This window comes from Schistocerca americana, chromosome 1, assembly GCF_021461395.2.
Source record: "Schistocerca americana isolate TAMUIC-IGC-003095 chromosome 1, iqSchAmer2.1, whole genome shotgun sequence".
NCBI lineage: Eukaryota > Metazoa > Arthropoda > Insecta > Orthoptera > Acrididae > Schistocerca > Schistocerca americana.
Genome location: NC_060119.1, coordinates 930,221,712 through 930,242,582, shown reverse-complemented (window position 1 = coordinate 930,242,582; position 20,871 = coordinate 930,221,712). Strand labels below are relative to the sequence as shown.

General features: G+C 40.8%; 1 protein-coding gene across 1 annotated transcript in view; it reads right to left on the bottom strand.

The window, feature by feature from the left end:
* LOC124615378 (eIF-2-alpha kinase activator GCN1) overlaps window positions 1-20,871 on the bottom strand; it is a 283,362-nt gene that overhangs the window by 175,464 nt on the left and 87,027 nt on the right. The window contains exons 9-11 of the mRNA XM_047143206.1: window positions 17,346-17,501; window positions 1,005-1,170; window positions 505-912 (exon numbers count right to left, since the gene is read on the bottom strand). Coding sequence (XP_046999162.1) covers window positions 505-912; window positions 1,005-1,170; window positions 17,346-17,501 — 730 coding nt within the window. The remainder of the gene's footprint in view (window positions 1-504; window positions 913-1,004; window positions 1,171-17,345; window positions 17,502-20,871) is intronic.

Sequence of the window (20,871 nt, the reverse complement as noted above, 5' to 3'; positions counted from 1 at the left end):
TAACTATCTTTCTTGTTTCATTTAAATGTTATTATCTAGTTTTCAAGCTCATTACAAGATGGTAATGTTTTTACCCATTTTTCTAAAATGTGAATAGGGATTAAAATGTTCATTTACAACGCATTTAGTAAATCAACTGGCCTATGCCATAGTAATGCAGAGGCAATCCATCCAAGTCTGCATACAAATGGGTTCACATGTTCCATTATCAACTTTCAGAGTTAGATCAAAAAAGGAATCTTTTCTTTGAGGTATACACTGAAAACAACACCACCTGAAAACTATCATTGCTATTATACAAGTGCAGTACGCAAGCGCAAAAAAATGAATATCAAGGGCATTTTTTCAGATATGGAGGATGGGTGCAGAATAACTTTTTCCTCTGTCTAATCATTGCTTAATTCCTCCACAGAGCTAAAGAATTTATCGGCATTCTCCAACATCAAAACAGATGAACATTTACTTTCAAGGCTTTAAACTAGAATAAATCGAGCTTTTACTTACACACTGATCGATGATGACAGCATATAAGACATTCAAATGCTAAAAGCTGTGCGTCTTCTGGTACCAAATTTGCTCCGGCACAGAATGTAGTTATACAGTTTACTAAAACTTTTGGAGACATGTCCATCCCAGATGTATCACTCCCCTCAATTTCTTTAACTGCTTCCCTCTGAATTCGTGGTGAGTCAAGGAACTTGGTAAATTCTCTCAAAAGTGATACAGCAAGCTGTGTTCCTCCCAAAACAGAAACAAGTTTTTTCACAGAAGCATGGCAATGCTGACGCACTTTGGATGCAGGTGAAGTCATACAAAATATAATGGCTTTATGCAATGGATTTGCTTTGCCATTTAATTTATGAGGGTGGTCAAGTAACAGTCTTTCACATAACTGCATAACATGGCACAAAGCTGAAAAAGACACAAAACATGCCCAATTAGTTTCTCTATACTAAATTTTTCATAATTATTTTTGAAACCATGCAAACAAAGAGTAAATATACCATCATCTGAAGCAATAGTTAGGAATTTATCAGATACAAAAAGCTGTTTGTCCATATCCAGTACTATATTCCATAAATTTCCTAATTTCTTCTCTAATGCAACATCTGCTGAAGCCATTTTCAGAAGCATACATGTTGCACTCAGAGCTTCTGTCACAACAGGAATCTGCAAATAAAAATAATACTTTTAGGAAAAAGAGTCAGTATGTATGGATTCTGTGAACATTTTTAGAACATTCCAATGAATACCCTTAACTTACATACATAGTCAACAATTCATGAATGCTGACAGATTCTGGAACAGAAAATTTTTAATAAGGTTCCAGGTCTCCACAAAGATAACTGCACAATATTTAGCTTACAATGACATATCTCCAAGATGTAATAATCATTGTTTTATGTTAAACAACAGAAAATATAGATATCTGCCATCCAATATGAAAAACGTGTCTGTAGCAGGTTTTAGTAATGGGCTGTCATGTCTGGAATTTTTTTCCAAGACTTTCTTTTTTTACATTACTGATGAGTTTCATGGAATTCAGTGTTGTACAGACAATGTTTGAAGTTCAGTTCAACATTCTACAGAATATACAATATAAAATGATATTCCCTAACGAATTATATCTTTTCTTTCCCAACAGGACAAGAAGCAATTTTATTCCACCAGTCTGTTTATACTAGAATCATTCAGCATATTTTTGTGATTAACTTGTGATATCTTAAGCGTCAACAAACACTGGGTAACAACCGCTGCCCTAATACACCACAAAGAAGAATTAACAAAACTGGTGGAATATCATCACAGACACCAGTGGCTTCCTTTTCCTGTATTCAGATATTCTGATCTTGACATTAGTACTGAATTACAGTCTCTCAGACACTATAAACTAATTACTCAGAATGTAGAGAGATTCTTTGTTGTGTTTTGCTCAAGATTCACAGTAGTCACTGATGATCTGCTTCTGACAGGTAGACTTCTCAGTTGATATTGCAAAGGATAAGCTAAGAAATCAGGCTTCTCAAAAAAAGAAAATAAATAAATAAAAAATAAAAAAAATTAAAACTGGAATCTCCTGGCTGGAATAATGATGTTATTAGTAATATGGTAGACTGCTACCCACGTAAAGATGACCCGCTGAGTTGCAGACAGACACAACGAAAAGACTGTTATATATGTAGCTATCGGCCACCACTGGCAGCTCTAACTGGAATGCGACTGTCACATGAATAGCAATCAGAAGTGGAGTGGGGAAGGGTTGCGATAACATGGTATGGTGGGCAGGGCATGCAGGGACTAGTGGCTGCCAGGAGCACCATCAGGAGGTGGGGTGGGGGGGGGGGGGGGGGGGGGGACAAAAAAAAGGGGTAGCAGGAAAGGACAGGAGCAGGGAAGGGGAAAAGACAAACAGCTACATTGCTAGAGGGCAGCACACAAAGAGGGTGAGGGAATGTGAAAAGGGAGGACGTGATAAGGCGAGGGGTAGAAACTGTAGAGGTAGTGGGGACAATAGGTTACTGCAGGTTGAGGCCGGGATGATTTTGGAAGTGGAGAATGTGTAGCTCCAATGTTAGGTGCAATACGAGAAGACAATGTGCACTCTATGTGCGTAACAGGTGGAGTCATTCCAGACGTGCCCTGATGAGCACAGAGTGCAGCCAACTGCAGTTAGTGGCTCACATCAGTACACATGATGTGTGTCACTTTGGATCAGAAGAGATCCTCTCTGGTCTTGAGCAGCAAACAGAAGTGGTAAAGGCTGCCAGTCTTGCTTGCGAGATGAAAACGGAGCTCACCATTTGTAGCATAGTCGACAGGACCAATTGCAGCCCAGTAGAGCATCCACTGGAGGGTGTGAATCAGAGGCTCAGATAGTACTGCGACCATGGCTGCAGATAACTCTACTTGCGCCGCCGGATGGTTCGGTTTCGAGTTCCGCTGAATAGGTCAGAACTCCACTACATGCAGGAGGTGGCTACACGGGTAGCAGAGGCTGTGTGACATGGACTGGGTGATTTTTTAGGTAGGAGGGTCTCAGGAAAACACAAAAAGGGCTTCAGTCACAAAGGGTGCAGGCTGAACACAGGAAGAATGTAGATACAGGAACCATCGGTATAACAGCTGTAAACAGTCATAGCTGCGTTGGGAAAGTACTAGAGCTCCAAGCGCTGATCGTTATAGGCACTGAAAGCTGACTAAAGCCGGAGACGAAATTTTTGCAATGAACCTAACGGTGTTTCGAAAGGACAGGCTAAACACAGTTGGCGGTGGCGTGTTTGTTGTTGTTAGGAAGTAGTTTATCTTGTCGCAAAACTGAAGTAGATAGTTCCTGTGAGTTAGTATGGCCAGAGGTCATTCTTGGCAACCAGAATAAAATAATACTTGCATCCTTTTAACGAACCCCCAATTCAGATGATACAATTGCTGAAAGGTTCAAAGGAAACTCAAGTTTGATTTCAAACACGTACCTGACTCCCACAAATATAGTTGGTGGTGACTAATTTACCCTCAATATGTTGTCGAAAATACATATTTAAATCTGAAGGCAAGCATGGACATCACCGAAAAATTGTGCTAAATGCATTCTCAGAAAATTATTTTGAGCAGTTAGTTCATGAGCCCATGAGAATAGTAAATGGTAGTGAAAACACACTTGACCTCTTAGCAACACGAAATTCTGAGCTAATAACAGGCATCAAAACAGATACAAGGACTAGTGAACACAGTGTTGCCACAACGAGACTGAATATTGTAACACCCAAATCTTCCTAAAATAAATGAAAGATATAACTACTCAAAAAAATCAGACAAAAATTCACTTAACCTCTTCCTGAACAGACAACCTCCACTCCTTCCAAATGAACAATATAAGCGTAGACCAAATGTGGCTTGAATTCAAAGATACAGTATCAGCGGCAAGTGAGAGATTTATACTAAATAAATTAAGAAACGACAGAGCTGATCCCCTTTGGTGCACAAAACGGTTCTGAATACTGTTGCAGAAACAACGAAAAAACCGTGCCAAATTTAAAAACATGCAAAATCTCCAAGATTTGCAATCTTTTACAGAAGTGCGGACTTCAATGCGAGAAGCTTATAATAGTTTCCACAAGAAAATTTTGGCTTGAAACCTAGCAGAAAATCCAAAGAAATTCTGGTCATACGTGAAGTATGCTAGCGAAAAGCCACAATTAATGCCCTCCTGCACGATAGCAACGGAAATACTATCAACGTCAGTGCTGCCAAGGCAGAATTACTAAACACAGCCTTCAGAAATTCCTCTATCAAAGAAGACAAAATAAATATTCCAGAATTCAAATGAAGATCAGCTTCAGCTGCCAAGACGAGTAACATAGAAGTAGATATCCTCTGAGTAGTGAAGCAACTTAAATCACATAACAAAAGCAAGTCTTCTAGTCCAGACTGTATACCAGTTATGTTCCTTTCAGAGCATGCTGATACAATAGCTCCTTGCTTAACAATCATATACAACCATTCGCTCGATGAAAGTACCGTACCCAAAGACTGGAGAGTTGCACAGGTCACACCAATGTTCAAGAAAGATAATAGGAGTAATTCACTAAATTACAGGCCCATACCATTAACGTTGATATGCAGCAGGATTCTGGAACATTTATTGTGTTTGAACATAATGAAATACCTTGAAGAGAACGGCATATTGACTCACAGTCAACATGGATTTAGAAAAAATCATTCTTGTGAAATACAACTAGCCCTTTACTCACATGAAACGTTGAGTGCTATTGATAAAGGATTTAATATTGATTCCATATATTTAGATTTTCAGAAGGCACTGTACCACATAAGGGATTGTAGTGAAGTTGCATGCTTATGGGATATCATCTCAGTTATGTGACTGGAGTTGTGATTTCCTGTGAGAGAGAACACAGTTTGTATTAACTGATGGACAGTCATCGAGTAAAACAGAAGTGATTTCTGGCATTTCGTAAGGTAGTATTATAGACCCTTTGCTGTTCCTTATCTACGTAAATGATTTAGCAGACAATCTGAGCAGCTGCCTTAGGATGTCTGCAGATGATGCTGTCGTTTAATGACTAGTTAAGCCATCAGAATATCAAAACAAATTGCAAAACGATTTAGAAAAGATGTCTGTATGATGCAAAAATTGGCAATTGACCCTAAATAATGAACAGCACGAGGTCATCTACACGAGTGCTAAAAGAAATCTGTTAAACTTCGGTTACAGAATAAAACAGTCAACTCTAAAGGCCATAAAGTCAACTAAATACCTAGGAACTACAATTACGAACAACTGAAATTGGGAGGACCACATCGACAATGGTGTGAGGAAGGATAACCAAAGTCTGTGTTTTATTGGCAGGACACTTAGAAAATGTAACAAATCTACTAGAGATACTGCCTACACTATGCTTGTCCGTCCTGTTTTAGAATACTGTGGCGCAATGTGGGATCCTTATCAGATAGGATTTACAGAGTACATTGAGAAAGTTCAAAGAAGGGCCACACTTTTGTATTATCACAAAATAGGGGAGAGAGTTTAAATGGTTCAAATGGCTCTGAGCAGTTTGGGACTTAACATCTGAGGTCATCAGTCCCCTAAAACTTATAACTACTTAAACCTAACTAACCTAAGGACATCACACACATCCATGCCTGAGGCACAATTCGAACCTGCGACCGTAGCGGTCGCACAGTTCCAGACTGAAGTGCCTATAACCGCTCGGCCACCACGGCCGGCCGGGGAGAGAGTATCACTGAAATGATACAGGATTTGGGGTGGACATCATTGAAACAAAGCTGTTTTCCTTGTGGCGGAATCTTCTCACAAAATTCAATCATCAACTTTCTCCTCCAAACGTGAAAATATTTTGTTGACATTGCCCTACCCCAGGGAGAAACAATCATCATAATAAAATAAGGAAAATCAGAGTTCACACAGAAAGATATAGGTGTTCGTTTTTTCCGCGTGCTGCACAAGATTGGAATAATAGAGAATTATTGTGAAGGTGGTTCAATGAACCTTCTACCAGGCACTTTAATGTGATTTGCAGAGTATACATGTAGATGTAGATGTACAGATAACTCCTATCTGCGTAGTTCAGAAAAGCTGGGGGTGGAGCTGAGGATCCAGGTGGCCAGATTGTTAAGCAGCCATTGAAATCAAGCGTGTTACATTCAGCAGCATGTTGTGCCATACGGTAGTCTACTTTGCTTTTCGCCACAGTTTGGCAGCGGCCGTTTCTCTTGCTAGACGCCGACCCTCCTTTTCCACTATGCCCCCCCCCTCCCCCCCTCACACTCCACTTCCTGATTCCTGCACCTGGCAGTCTCTAATCCCCGCATGCCCTGCCAGACAGAGTTGTTCTCTCCCCCACCCATACCTTCCTATCCCTCTCCCCTCCCTGCTCCACTTCAGATAGCTATTCACATTATAGTCACATTCCAGTCAGAGTTGCCAGTTGTGGCAGCCAAGTGTGCATGAGGTGCACTTGCCTGTGAGAATGTGTCTATGTTTTCTCTGCTGAGGAAGGTTTTTGTTGATAGCTACATGTTTAAGGCTTTTTGTTGTGCCTGTCTGCAATTCAATGGGTCATCTTTATAGTGAGTAGCAAATCTGTCCTACTCCTAATATTGCTGCTGTTCAGGTTTCTGATATGTGGTCACATTAATGTAACTGGATGATGTATTACTTCCCTGCACACCCATTTCGGTTATAAGCTGGTTGAAAAATGACCCAGAATCTGAGGATACTTTTCTCTACCTTAGTTTTGTAACTAGTACATCAGTCTGACATTTTTCCTTTCTTGTGCTGGATGAGTGAATGCTGAGTTCCCTATCAATTGAGTCATTGTTAAAACCCCTATAACAAAAAACATAAATTGTCACTCAATGGTTAAAAAATAGCCCTATTTAACAAAGGACTACACAGAGTTCAAAACAGAACTCTAAAGATCTTTCTGATTATTCTTTATGTGCTGTAAATATCCTCTCATGAATGCACAGCATTACCCCCAAAAATGGTATGATCAATGGAATGCTTGTCAGAAACAGGTTGGTGACATTAGCAAAACTTTGTCCCCGCATAAGAGCTGAAATATGATAGCATATGAGTTCTTTAACAATAATATAATTCATTACAGTAGTGTGAAATTAATAGATGTATTGTTTTAAAACAAAATAACAATCATTAACACCAGTATTATGGATCTGTACATTTTGGCAGGTTTATATTAGTGTAACCTGCATTCCAACCAAATTACAAAAAGCTTCTCTAACAACCTAAAGCCCACGAAACCTAGGACGGCACTTCCGCGCATGGAGGCAGAGTGGAAAGGAAGCACGGGGGAATGAGAACTGCACATGCGCGGCAGCTGAGAGTGGGCAAACAAAGTCTACGTTGCCAAAATGCATTGTTGCAGACAACAGTCAGGCTCGTTTGACTACAGTACATTGTATTATACGTTCAAATCTATAAGGGGAATAATAAATATTAAAATCAATTCCAATCAATCACCATGAGAGAAATATTAATTCATGTCCACTGCTCCACAGATTTACTCTGTGTGACATTGGAAGGCGAGAACAGCTGACACAGCTTTGTGAAGACGTGAAGTACAATTTTTTTTCAAAATGACATTGAAAATGCTTGCAATGATTACCATTTATTGCAACTTGAACTGCAGTAAAGTAAAAATTTAATACACAACAAAATTAACTTCACACACAAACCGAAATCATTATATTTGCTTGACAACTGCTTCCATGTGTCTGTGTGTCTGTGTGTGTGTGTGTGTGTGTGTGTGTGTGTGTGTGTGTGTGTGATGGTAGTTAAGTGTAATCACTGCATGTAAAAAAGAATTAGTGGTAAGACTTACGCAAAAGTGGTCAGTAAGTCGTCATATTTTTTGTTGTTAATAGGCATTATGAGTGTAAACTAACACGTTCAATACTGCAGTGAGAGACCACATTTATAATCCATTGAACAAGCAAACAATTAACCATCATATGCGAATAACTCCAGGGAATTTGACCAATAACATCGAAAACCACCAATATCTCGACAAGTAACAGTTACTGTCATTTTAGGGCCTTACCAGTTCATGACTTGAAAATGACAGATTTACAACAGGGTGGGAGAAGCTTAACTTCTCCTTGGGCAATATGTTGAACATTATAGGCTGTGTAATTAAAAGGATACAAATTCCTAATCAAAAGGCTTGGAAGTTTTCATTATTATGTATGCAACTGATATGTTGACAAACACTTTTTAAAACAACAAGTCTTTAAAACTAAGAAATATTATTACTTTCTTCCAAAGTCTATATCGTAATACCATCGTCACTTCTATTTGAGTCTGTTTCCGAACAATCTGATTTTAAATTCACGATGATAGGTTCAAGATTTATATCCATCGTCACTTCCCTTTCAAATTCTTCTCTCTGAAGCTTTTCAGCATGCCACACAGAATATGCCTATGCTACAGGTGGGATGTTGTCTGTTGCCTCATTGTCTATTACCTCATGCACAAGTGATTTACAGAAAAGGCAAAGGGAGAGGAATGAAATTGGGGTGGGGGGAGGGGGGCAGGGGGAGTGTTACAAGAAGGCTGCACGGCAGTACACCACCTGGACAGGGAAGCAGTAGTGGGGACAGAAAAGAGAAAAGGAAAGATAAGGTGAGGGAATGGGAAACAGCTTAGCTAAGATTTAGGCCAGGAAGATTGGGGAAGAGCTCAGGACATCCATGAGGGGCAATTCCCAGCTGTACAGCGTAGAGAAACTTTTGTAGGAAAGCAGCATCCAAACAGCACGCATAGTGAAGTAGCTTTTTATGTCATCTGTGGTACGCATATGTATCCAACTGTCTATTCACATAAACAGCCACCACCAAAATGTGGCAAGCCGCCAATTTGACCATTCAGTTGCAGAAGATGCTGCACACAACACTAATGGCTTCACAGCTGCTTCACTACACATGCCGTTTAGACACACACTTCCAGTCCTAGTTTCTCTGAACCACACAGTTTGGAACTGTCTCTGCAGCATATACTATGCTCTCGCAATCCTCTTGGCCTCAACTTCTGCAAAACCTATTTCCCATTGCTTCCCTTTCTCCCTTCTGCCCCCAACACTCCTTTCCCATACAGATCATGAATTGCTTTCTTCTATCAATCTTCCTCCCCCTCTGCTCCCTTTTCTACCATTATCGCTTTGTCTCTTCCTTCCCCGTATCCCCTTTACCTCTACCCTCATTTCCTTTCCTCCCCTCCCTTTTCCCTGCACACTGTATTTACCACATAAATGTCCTATCCTCTGAACACCTTTCATCTTGCTATGCAACCATTAATTCATCTGTCAAAAGACCAGCCTCACACTATCCCACTACCCCTTCCTCACCTTGCGCATTTTCTCCTACCCTTTCATCGCCTCTATCTAATCAGACAGCTGCCCTCGATAAGCATTAATCAACAGTCCATTTCACTGTCAAGGTGAGCATTTGGGTATCTGTGTGGTTGTGTGTGAATGTGTGTGCTTTTCCTAGAGAAAGAGAGAGAGCTCAAAAGTTAGTGTAAATAATGTATTCTATCAATTTCGTCTTTGCGTACACACATCAGTCAGCTATATGCGAGTGTCTGCCTTTCCTTTATTTTATGTATTTTTTCAGTATAACACATCTGATAGAGCAATATTAACATATATCAAGAAACCAGTATATAAATTTGAAAAAAAAAAGTTAAAGAATGGCCATTAAGATGAACCAGTATTAAGAGCTTGAGATTTTCTTTTTTTTACACAACTAGCAGACCAGACAAAAACTACTTAATTAACAAACTCAATCAAATCTTTTTCAAGTTTTTCAAAGATATTAAAGTGGTATCAGTAAACTACAAACAATGTTTGTGAAATCTATCTCTACTTGTAGTTGGACTAAAATATGTGATGCTCTAACATACCCCTACAAATCTATATTTCCATATTCCTGATTTCCATTGTACTTTCATTTTCTTTTAAAAATTAAAGTAATTAAATTCATATTGTTTGAAAATTAGACATCTTGATAATTCCATAACTATAGTGTACCTCAGTTGCTTTAAAGTATCTCTTACCACTGTCCAAAATATCTGTTATACCGGCAAAAATTTTTGCACTGTTAAGACCTGCAAAATATTATTGCAATTTCTGTGCACATATAGTGGGCTATGGCAGCATTCAGCAAGTGTAATGATCAATTAAGTACAGCTTCTGTACACTTTTAGAAATATGTAAAGCACCTTCCAGTGCTGTATATATTGTTAATAATCCTCACTAGTGCAAGAGGACACATGACATTTTTCTCACATTGTATTCTGACATATACAAGATGGTCAGAAATTCCCATTACAGACTTCTGGGACTTGTAAAAAACAGACGATAGTTTGAACAAGACAGATGACAACAAAGACTGACAAGAGGGTTGCATAAGGAGGTGTGATGCCCAAATGGGCTAATATAACAATGAAAATAATCAATTATTGGCAATATAACGTAAATGGATGGATAAAAAAAATCTACTCACCAAGTGGCAGCAGGGGCAAACACACGCAAAAGAATTTTACTTTTAAAAGCTTTCAGAGCCACTTGCTCCTTCTTCTGGCAGAAGAGTTGAAGGGGAAGGAAGAGGGGTGAAGGAAAAGAAGAAACCCAGTATTCAGAGATTCCAGGAATTTCAACAGGTCAGATTCAGCATGGGTACATACAGCAAAGATATCATCAATGTAACTAAACCAAACCAGTTTTCATTACCCTCAGTGACTTTCACTTTCTGTCTGGCAGTTTTGAAAATTTTGTCTTCTTTCACAACTTTCCCTACCTCCTTATTTTCCAATCTATTTTTCAGCCACTCTTGTGGCTAGAAGTTCTTGTCCCTCATTGCTTCTTGTTAACCACTGTCTGTTCTCAAGATTTTTTTTACTAATTTTTCTGATTTTTCCCTTCTTCCCAAATTTTCTTCCATTTTTCTATCTTTTTCCATCCTCTGCCTCTCGTTTTTGTCATTCCCACCATTTCTAACAATCTAAACCGTCCTCTCTTGCCCTGATGAATCCCACCGCATGTTACACCTGTTCTTTTTGAAAAGATCAGACTATGGAAAATCCAGGATGGAACTTAACAATATAATGAAAAGATAAGTTGCCACTCACCATATGGCAAAGATACTGAGACGCAGAGTGGCACAACAAAAAGACTGTCACAAATAAAGCTTCCAGCCTGTAAGGTCTTCATAAAAAATAAGACGACACACACACGCACACACGCGCGTGCACACACACACCTCACAACTGTTGCTGGGGGTGCACAGGGACGAGTTGGAGAGAGGATAGGACAGCTATGTGCAGTTGGGAGGTTAGACAGAGGGCAGGGCAGAGGTGAGGGAGTGGGGGGTGGATGCGGGTGGAAAAGAAGAGAAGTAAAAAGACTAGGTGTGATGGTGGAATGAGGGCTGTATAGTGCTGGAATGGGAACTGGAAGGCTAGATAGGTGAGGAAAATGACTACCGAAGATTAAGGCCAGGAGGATTACAGGAACATATGATATATTACAGGGAAACTTCCCACCTACGCAATTCAGAAAAGCTGGTGTTGGTGGGAATAACCCATATAGCACAGGCTGTGAAGCAGTAACTGAAATGAAGGATGTCATGTTTGGCAGCGTGCTGACCAACCGGGTGGTCTACTTGTTTCTTGGCCACAGTTTATCAGTGGCCAATCATGCCCACAAAGAATGCAGCACAATGGTTGCAGCTTAGCTTGTAGATCACATGGCTGGTTTCATAGGTAGTCCTGCCTTTGATGGGATAGGTGGTGATTGTGACCAGACTGGAGTAGGTGGTGGTGGGAGGCTATATGGGACAGGGCTTGCATCTAGGTACGCTACAGGAGTATGAACCATGTGGTAAGGGGTTGGGAGCAGGGGTTGTGTATGGATGGACGAGTATATTGTGTAGGTTCAGTGGACGGTGAAGTACCACTGTGGGAGGGGTAGGAAGGATAGTGAGCAGGATATTTCTCATTTCGGGGCACGTCGAGATGTAGGCAAAACCCCAGGGGAGAAAGTAATTCAGTGATACTGAATTACAAGTGGAATGCTCCTCTGTGGCCAGAAAGTGAGACTTTGGGGGGTGCTGGGGGACTGGAAAGATCAGGCACAGGAGATTTGTTTTTGTACATGGCTGGGAGGATAAGTACAGTCTGAGAAGGCTTCAGTGAGACACTCGGTATATTTCGACAGAGACTGCTTGTCACTGCAGATGTGACTACCACGGGTGGCTAGGCTGTATGGAAGGGACTTCTTGGTATGGAACAGGTGGCAACTGTCAAAGTAGAGGTATAGCTGGTGGTCTGTAGGTTTGACGAGGACGGAGATACCGATGTAGCCATCTTTGAGGTGGAGGTCAACATCTAGGAAGGTGGCTCGTTGGGTTAAGTAGGAGGAAGTGAAGCAAATGGGGAAGAAGTTGTTGAGGTTCTGGAGGAATGTGGATAGGGTGTCCTCACCCTCAATCCAGATAGCAAAGATGTCATCGGTGAATATGAATGTGGTGAGGGTTTTAGGATTCTGGGTGTATAGAAAGGATTCCTCTAGATGGCCCATGAATAGGTTGGCACAGGATGGTGCCATGTGGGCACCCATAGATGTATCTCGGATTTGTCTGTAGGTAATGCCGTCAAAGGAGAAACAATTGTGGGTAAGGATATAGTTGGTCATGGAGGTTGTTGGTTTGGAATCTTCCGGGCATTGGGAAAGGTAGTGCTCAATAGCGGTAAGGGCATGGGCATTAGGGAAGTTAGTGTAAAGGGGGATGGCATCAACAGGAGGGCACCATGTGGTAAAGGAACAGGAACTGTGGAGAGTCGGTGGAGGAAATGGTTGGTATCTTTTAAAAGATTTTTTAAAAGGTGTGTGTGTCTGTCTTCAATTTTTGAGGAAGGCCTTACAGGCCGAAAGCTTTATTTGTAAAAGTCTTTTTGTTGTGCCTATCTGCGACTCAGCATCTCCGCTGTATGGTGAATGGCAACTTTTCTTTTCACAATATTGTCACTTTTCGAAAACAAGCTTTTACATTATCAAAGCTAAGGTCTCACATTCTGTTTCTCGAAATTTACTTGTCATTTGGTATTGCTCCCAAAGGTCTAACACTGAAAGTCCCTTTTTCAAGATGTAATCCTACTCTACCCCAGTCTCTTTTACAATTTCAAACACAGCAATCTCTTGCACTTACCTTACTGATCTGTGGCCCATATACCTCATCTCCCGGTTTGCACTCTACCAGACTTCTCTCCTCCTACAAAATTCTGCAGTTATCTGCCCCTCATGTTTCCTTGGATGATATCATCTGCCAAGCCAACTTCAGACTGTAACAACATGCCAGGCTTCACCTCAAAAAACTATCCCACCTTCTCCTAAACTACCTGAACAGTGGTGTACCATTTTTGTCCATCTGCAGCTCTCCAAACAGCCACAAAATCAGCCACCACTCCTCACCTGCAAACCAAGCATGGCCAACCTCCTTAACATCCCACAGCCTTCACCACTGTCTCCCAGACCAGTAATAACTCATAATCACAAGAACCAGTCACAACAGTATACTGTTCTCAACCTCTCATCCAAAGCACTCCCCCCCTCCAAATTACCTGTATCATCGATGGGTCTCACTTTCAGCCCTAAACCTGCATTTAACCATGCTGTTTAGGTGAAGGACCTACTTTCCTGTACACGTAATGTCAACTGGAAATATCACTTTGCAATCCAATCCCAAAATCTCCCCAACAGCAAACCTGACATTGAACCTAGCCTTCAACAGCTCAGACCACGATCCCAACTTTATCCACCACCACTACCTCAGATTCATCCCTTACATGCATTCCAAGAATTCTCACATAAAACACTGCTTCACAACATTTCCTCAGGTCCCTACAACATAACACTAACCTGTCCTCTGCATAACTAACCTGTCCTCTGCATAACTAACCTGTCCTCTGCATAACTAACCTGTCCTCTGCATAACTAACCTGTCCTCTGCATAACTAACCTGTCCTCTGCATAACTAACCTGTCCTCTGCATAACTAACCCTGTGATGCAAACTGACCTGCAGTCCCTGCTAAAAACCTAAGGACCCTCACAAGGACTTACACCTCAATCCACAGAACTTCTTACCCATCCAAACCATGCACCCCAACCTTTTACCTTCTTCTTAAAATCTACAAACCCAATCATCCAGGCTGTCCTACTGTTGCCAGCTTCAAAGCACCCAACAAACGTACATCTGCCTTAGTTGACTAACACCTGCAACCTATAGTACTAAGACTTCCCTCCTACATTAAAGATACCAAACATTCCTTAGATGATCTGAAATCCATGTCCATCCCACTCCCACCACACACATGCTTGTCACCATTGATGCTGTGTCTCCCTCTATACCGACAACCCACACATACATGGTATGCCTGCTGCTGAACATTTCCTCAGTGAATGCCCACCTGATTCCAAACCAATGACATACTTTCTTGCTCATCTTAATCAACTTAATACTTACCAACAATTACTTCACGTTTGAGGAGCAGATACATAAACAGATCAGGGGTACGGCCATGGGAACCAGGATGAGTCCTTCCCATGCCAACCTTTTCATGAGTCGCTTGGAGGGGGCTTTTTTCCTGGCGTCCATAAGCCATCAGGCCCTGGTTTGCTTTAGATACATTGATGATATCTTTGCTGTGTGGACTCATGGTGAGGCTGACCTGTTAAAATTCCTGGAATCTCTAAATACCTTTACCAATTATATTTCACATGGTCCAGTTCCGAACCCCATGGCACTTTACTTGATGTTGATCTCATCCTCACCAAGGGACAACTACACACTTCCGTCCACATCAAACCTACTAATAGACAATAGTACTTGCATGTTGATGGTTTCCATCCTTTCCATGTCAAATATTCCCTCCCACAGAGCCTCTGCATTAGAGGCAGATGTATTTGTTTGGATGCAGACACTGCACAGCAATACACCTCCACTCTCACTTCATTCTTCCCTGGATGTAATTATCCAATAGTCTAGTTCAAAAGCAGATTTCCTGGGCCATCACATCCAATCCTGGTACTGCTCATTCCTCCAGAAAAAAACATCGAAGCACACCACTTGTCACCCAGTATTATCCTGTTCTTGAATGTATTGATAAGCTATTTCAAAAAGGCTATGACTTCCTAAAACCATGCCCTGAAATAAGATCCATTCCGTCTGAGATTTTGCCCACCACACCACTTTTAGTCGCACTCCATATCTCCGCAATATCCTCATCAGATCCTATGCTCCTTCTGCACCCGTCTCCCTACCCCTGCGACCGTCCCCGCCTATGCACCCTCCCACCACCACCTATTCCAGCCCTGTAACTGGCGAAACAGATACCATCAAAGGGGGAGCCACCTATGATATGACATGTCACATACCAGCAATTATGTAAAAACTGTTTGCCCTTTTACATTGTCTTGACTACAGTCCAGTTATCAGTCAGGATGAATGGGCATAGGCAGAGGGTGTATACAGGCAACACACAATATCCTGTTGCAGAGCATGCTGCACAACATGACAGTCATGACATCAGTGTCTGTTTCACCACAAGTGCCATGGGAATTCTTCCCCCAGACACCAGCTTCTAAGAAGACCACAGGTGGGAACTACCACTACAACATGTTCTTGGTTCTTGCCACCCACCTGGCCTTAATTTATGTTAATTCCTTCCATCTCAGCTTTTCTTCGCAGTAACTACTTCTTTCTTCACTCCATTTTAGTTTTCTACATCTCTAATTTTCTGACCTGTATATTTATCACTGTCTCCCCTCCAAACCCTCACATAAAATGCATTTAGCTTTTCCTGTTATTAACTCATGCACACTGTTTTAGTAGTAATCTCTGTCTTGCATATTACCCTGTCTTCCACCTTTAAGCATGCTGGTTTTCAAATCTCGTCCGTTGCAGTCCCCAACAATCAGCCTTTCTTTCTCATCTCGTCCGGTAAGTCTTGCTGACCCAGAGTTCTGTGTGACTTTTCTAAACTGTATCCCTTTCCCTAAACCTCTCTAGTCCTTTTCCTTCACCCTCTCCATTCCCCTTCAACTCTTATGCCAGAAGAAGGAGCCACTGGCTCTGAAAGCTTGTAAAAGTTAAATCCTTTTGTGTGTGTGTGTGTGTGTGTGTGTGTGTGTGTGTGTGTGTGTGTGTGTGTGTTCCCCTGCCACTGCTTGGTGAGTAGATTTTTTATGTATCCATTTACCTTATATTGCCAATAACTGATTATTTTCATTGTTATATCATCATATTGTGAGACAGTTTTACTTTTCAATTCTCTGAACATTTCTTGCATTTCTTTCCTTACATTTCTTTTGGCTTCATTCATTTTCTGTTTGTCAATAAGTTTTTCCACAGTGTTCCAGTACTGTGTTTGGACAATATATTTGTAAATGCCATAATTTCCTCTGGTTGTGTTCCATTTGAATACTACCACTTACAAGGATTCTTGCCATTCCATCCATACCACCATCATGTCAACGAGCGCGCGCGCACCCACACTCCCACCCCCCCCCCCCTCCCACACACACACACACGCACGCACACACACACACACACACACACACACACACACACACACACACACACCATTTACGAAACACAATCTTGTGTGACTAACTGGTCTCCAAAATGGAACTGCAATCAACTACCTCCTAGTTTCTATTTTTGACTCATTTCTCAGGTAATTTTTCCACACATTCATTACAGCATACATCCAATTTGTCCACTATCTTCCCCGAAATATTATTTCATCAACATCTGTGTGATTTAAGTTTGCATTTTGAATCTGGCACAGGAATCACATTCCTGGCTGCTACTGATGTTTGTGTCATGATACTTCATTCAGAGCAATTTGCCTCTCATAGAAATACCTTTAATAAATGAAAAGCACTATACTGCTTATGTTCTACAGGATCTTATAGAACAAAGGCAATACAGTGCTTTCCATTGATTGCAATGTTTTTCTACCAATAACCAATGGAAGAATCAGTTAACATGAAAAACAGCTTTAACATCTTTCAATAATTCTGTTTCTTTATTTTGAAACAGCTAGAAATTTCTTAAATTCTGAAATGGAGAATACTATCAGAAAGCAGATTGGTGTAACACAATAGTGTTTGAAACAAAAGTACTTAACTATTATGCAAAGAGCACAGTGCTAAAAATAACAATATCAGTGCTAATATTTAATGCTCTAAGTAATGAATGTGACCAGATACTGAAACCGAAACAATACCTGAGCGGATTGTGATACAGCTTTCTCAACAGTTTTCAACAGAAATGGTATAAAATCCAGGCCTTGCATTAAAGTATTTCCAGAAAAGCAAGCAGACATGCAGCCAATATAAGCTGTGCGAACAGGAGCAGTGGAAGTCTTCAGTCCAGGTCCTTTCTATAAGAAACCACAAGTAAATACAAAAGAGTATGTTAAAATATTTTCAACTTGGTTCAAACATGAACATATCAATAACAATATCTAGAGCTCTCAACTGGGAGGCATCCACTTTCTTATTTGAAGATCTTGGGCAATTTCCCTTCAACGCTGAGTTCTTGTCAGCACAATCAGTTTCATCATTCCTGGAGTTAAAATCAGATACAGGCCAAATGTAAATTTCACTCAGTACTGTCTGGCAATACTACAATGAATGAATGGTCCAACCTCGACACGGTTGGTCACAGTGTCTACAACAGAAGTGCTTGCTCTAGGGCACACCGTATCAGATGACCTAAGGAAAATGAGACAGCACTGTCGAGGTGGCAATACATTCAGCTGCAGTGAGGGTCAGAGTGCCAGAGCACTCTTCTTATTGTTCCCAGGACATCACAGGCTCAACTATTGCACTCATTTAGCACAAGAGCTTCTTAAAGTCTGACTCACATACTAGCAGCATTTCCGTCATCTCATCGGGAGTTGAAACAGTGATGTAAAAACTACCACTACCGCTGCTACTAATGGACAAGGGACTCTTATATGTCTCCACATATTTATAACCTATGATTTCATACATTACTATGCCACTATCAATGCCTATCTATAGAGGTCTGCGCGGATGCGGATATCCGAGGTATTTGTTACTTGGCAGATAAAATCGCGACAGGCACAGATATCCGCGGGCCATCTGCGGATAATGAGCAAGGCATCTGCCCAGTACGTATGTTGCAATGTTAGTTGAAAACTTCAAGTCTGCTGACATTCTTGGAATCTTGCAGGGCCCGGGTAGAGCGGATGTCTGGTCCTCAGCCCCTGGCTACGACCGACGTAGCTGTACCCAAGAGACCTGCGCCTAATCCGTTTCCGTGACCGTGTCTTTTGTGTGGCCTGTGAAGTGCTCTCTGGGTGGCAAACCTGCCCACTGTCTAACCGACAGGTGCCCATTACAACTTTCCGCTGCCTTCAGTTAGCGCTTTGTAGTGACCGAGTGACAACATGCATCGTAGCAAATATCAGTGAGAGTTCTTTCTTCAAATGAACACCATATCGATGGATACAATTTCGTGTAAGGTGAAAAAAGGTAATTTTACATTAGTGAAGGAAAACAAATTGAAATCGCCAATCTGGAAAAAATTCGGATGCGTATTTGATGGCAACGAAAAGATAAAAGATATAGTGGCTTGTTTTGCATGTAAAAAAGTATATTTCTACACTGGACACAAAAGTGGAACTTCAAATGTGCTAAAACATTCGTGTGAGGCTGGACAAAGTAGAATAACTACTTATTTAAATACCAAGAGAGACGTGAAAGTTCCTGAAGTTCCGCCAAATTTGAAGACAGCCGCGACAGAAAAACTTATCAATCTTGTCGGCAAAGACATTTTACCATTTGAAGCTGCGTGTGGATCTGGGTTTCTCGAGACGGCACAGTACGGTGCAGTGAGTGCTAAGGAACTGCTACCTCATCCAGCCACCATATCCAGAAATTTGAAGGAAACGGCCGATCGTCTGCGTGTGACTGTCTCCACAGAAGTGAACAATATAATCAGAGATATAGGTAGAGCACTAACTGGCGATTTATGGACTGATTCATACCATAAAATAAGCTATATGGAAGTGACTTCACATTATGTTAATTATGAAGAAGTGAAACTTGAGGATCGAGTGTTGTGCACCAGAAATTTTGAGAGTGAGATTAAAAAAACAGGAGAAAACATTAAACTTGAATTAATTAAGATACTACGGTCGTTCGATTTATTTAGTGCTGTGAATAACACCGTGTTCGTTACGGATGGAGGCCCAAATATTGTGGCAGCACTTTGCCAATACAAAAGGCTTACAAAAGGCTCTCGTGCTCAGCAACAATACAAGAGGCTCTCGTGCTCAGCACACATTCTTAATACTGTGCTGGAGCACACGACTCGAGGAGACGCGAATGATGAGAAGAGTGACGTGCAGCGGCTAATAAATTCCTGTCGAGCTATCACAACTTTCTTTAAAAGATCTGGTCTTCAGAATCGCCTTCAGAAGTCATTGAAAGGAGATGTAGACACACGATGGAACAGTAAATTGGATATGTTTGAGTCTATTAATTCACAATGGTTTGAAGATCTGTCAATTTTGTCAGAGAAAAATCAAGATAATTTGATTGATTCTATAGACAAGAGGATGCTGGAAGATATAATAACCTTTCTGACGCCATTTAAAATAGCTTCTTGTGATCTCTAAGCCTCCAAAACCCCTACGCTTTATTTGTGTGTGTTGTGGAAGTTAAAACTTCTCTCCTTTCTTGAAAAAAATGATGGCGACAGCCCATTTCTGATAGATTTAAAGAGTACAGCCAAATCTATTTTAATCAGCAAATGAGACATAACAGTAACCCATAAACTTGCAACGTTTTTGAATCCAAAATATAAAAACCTAAAATTTCTTAGCAGTGCCAAAAAAGATGAAGTTGTAAAGGAAGCGAAAAATTACGTTGCAAGAAATTGCCCACAGTTAAAAGATAAAGAGGAAACAACATCTGGAATTCCTGCAAAAAAACAGAAGTCTGACGCACTTTTTAATGAATTTGAAGATTCCTCAGGTGATGAATCGACGAGAGATCTTGACTTTGCGTCAGATGAAATTCTCAGATATACGAGTGATAAAGTCCAATTTTCGGAAGGCATCGACCTGATAGCTTGGTGGCATGGACGTGAAAACGTCTATCCGCATCTTTCCAAACTCGCATACTTCGTGCACTGCATTGCAGCATCCAGCGCGCCATCTAAGAGAAGCTTCTCTACTGCGGGACAAATAATGCAGGAGCGACACACGTCTTTGAAGCCACAGACGATTGATGACATCATGTTCCTGCAGGGTAATCTTCCAAAGTAAAACGGTACTTGTACAGCTTCTCTTACTTCCCTGTATTTTTTGGGCATCTCTGAATTAGTTACAATTTTTTTCATCTGATTCTTTCTTTTACAGAATTTGAATCAGAAGTAAGCAGAAGATGAAAATATTTAATCTGAAGCATGTGAGTTTTTATTGTAATATTTATAGCAAAGAATTTCCTCGACATATTGTTAGTATTTTTACTATTCCCAACAAGAACATTTAAGTAGCATTAGGTAAAAGAAGGAAATATTTAACAATCAATTTGTTTTGTTGTAATTTCCATATTAAAGAGCTCAATTTTAAGTTTTTACTCGTCACAACAAGAACATTCAACAGCTAACACGTCAATATTACTAAACTAGGTAATGATGATCTCATAAGTGCCTACCTAAATTTTAGCGTGCACTACAGTAACATTTGCAGCCACCGAGCATTGTCGCTCTTTGTG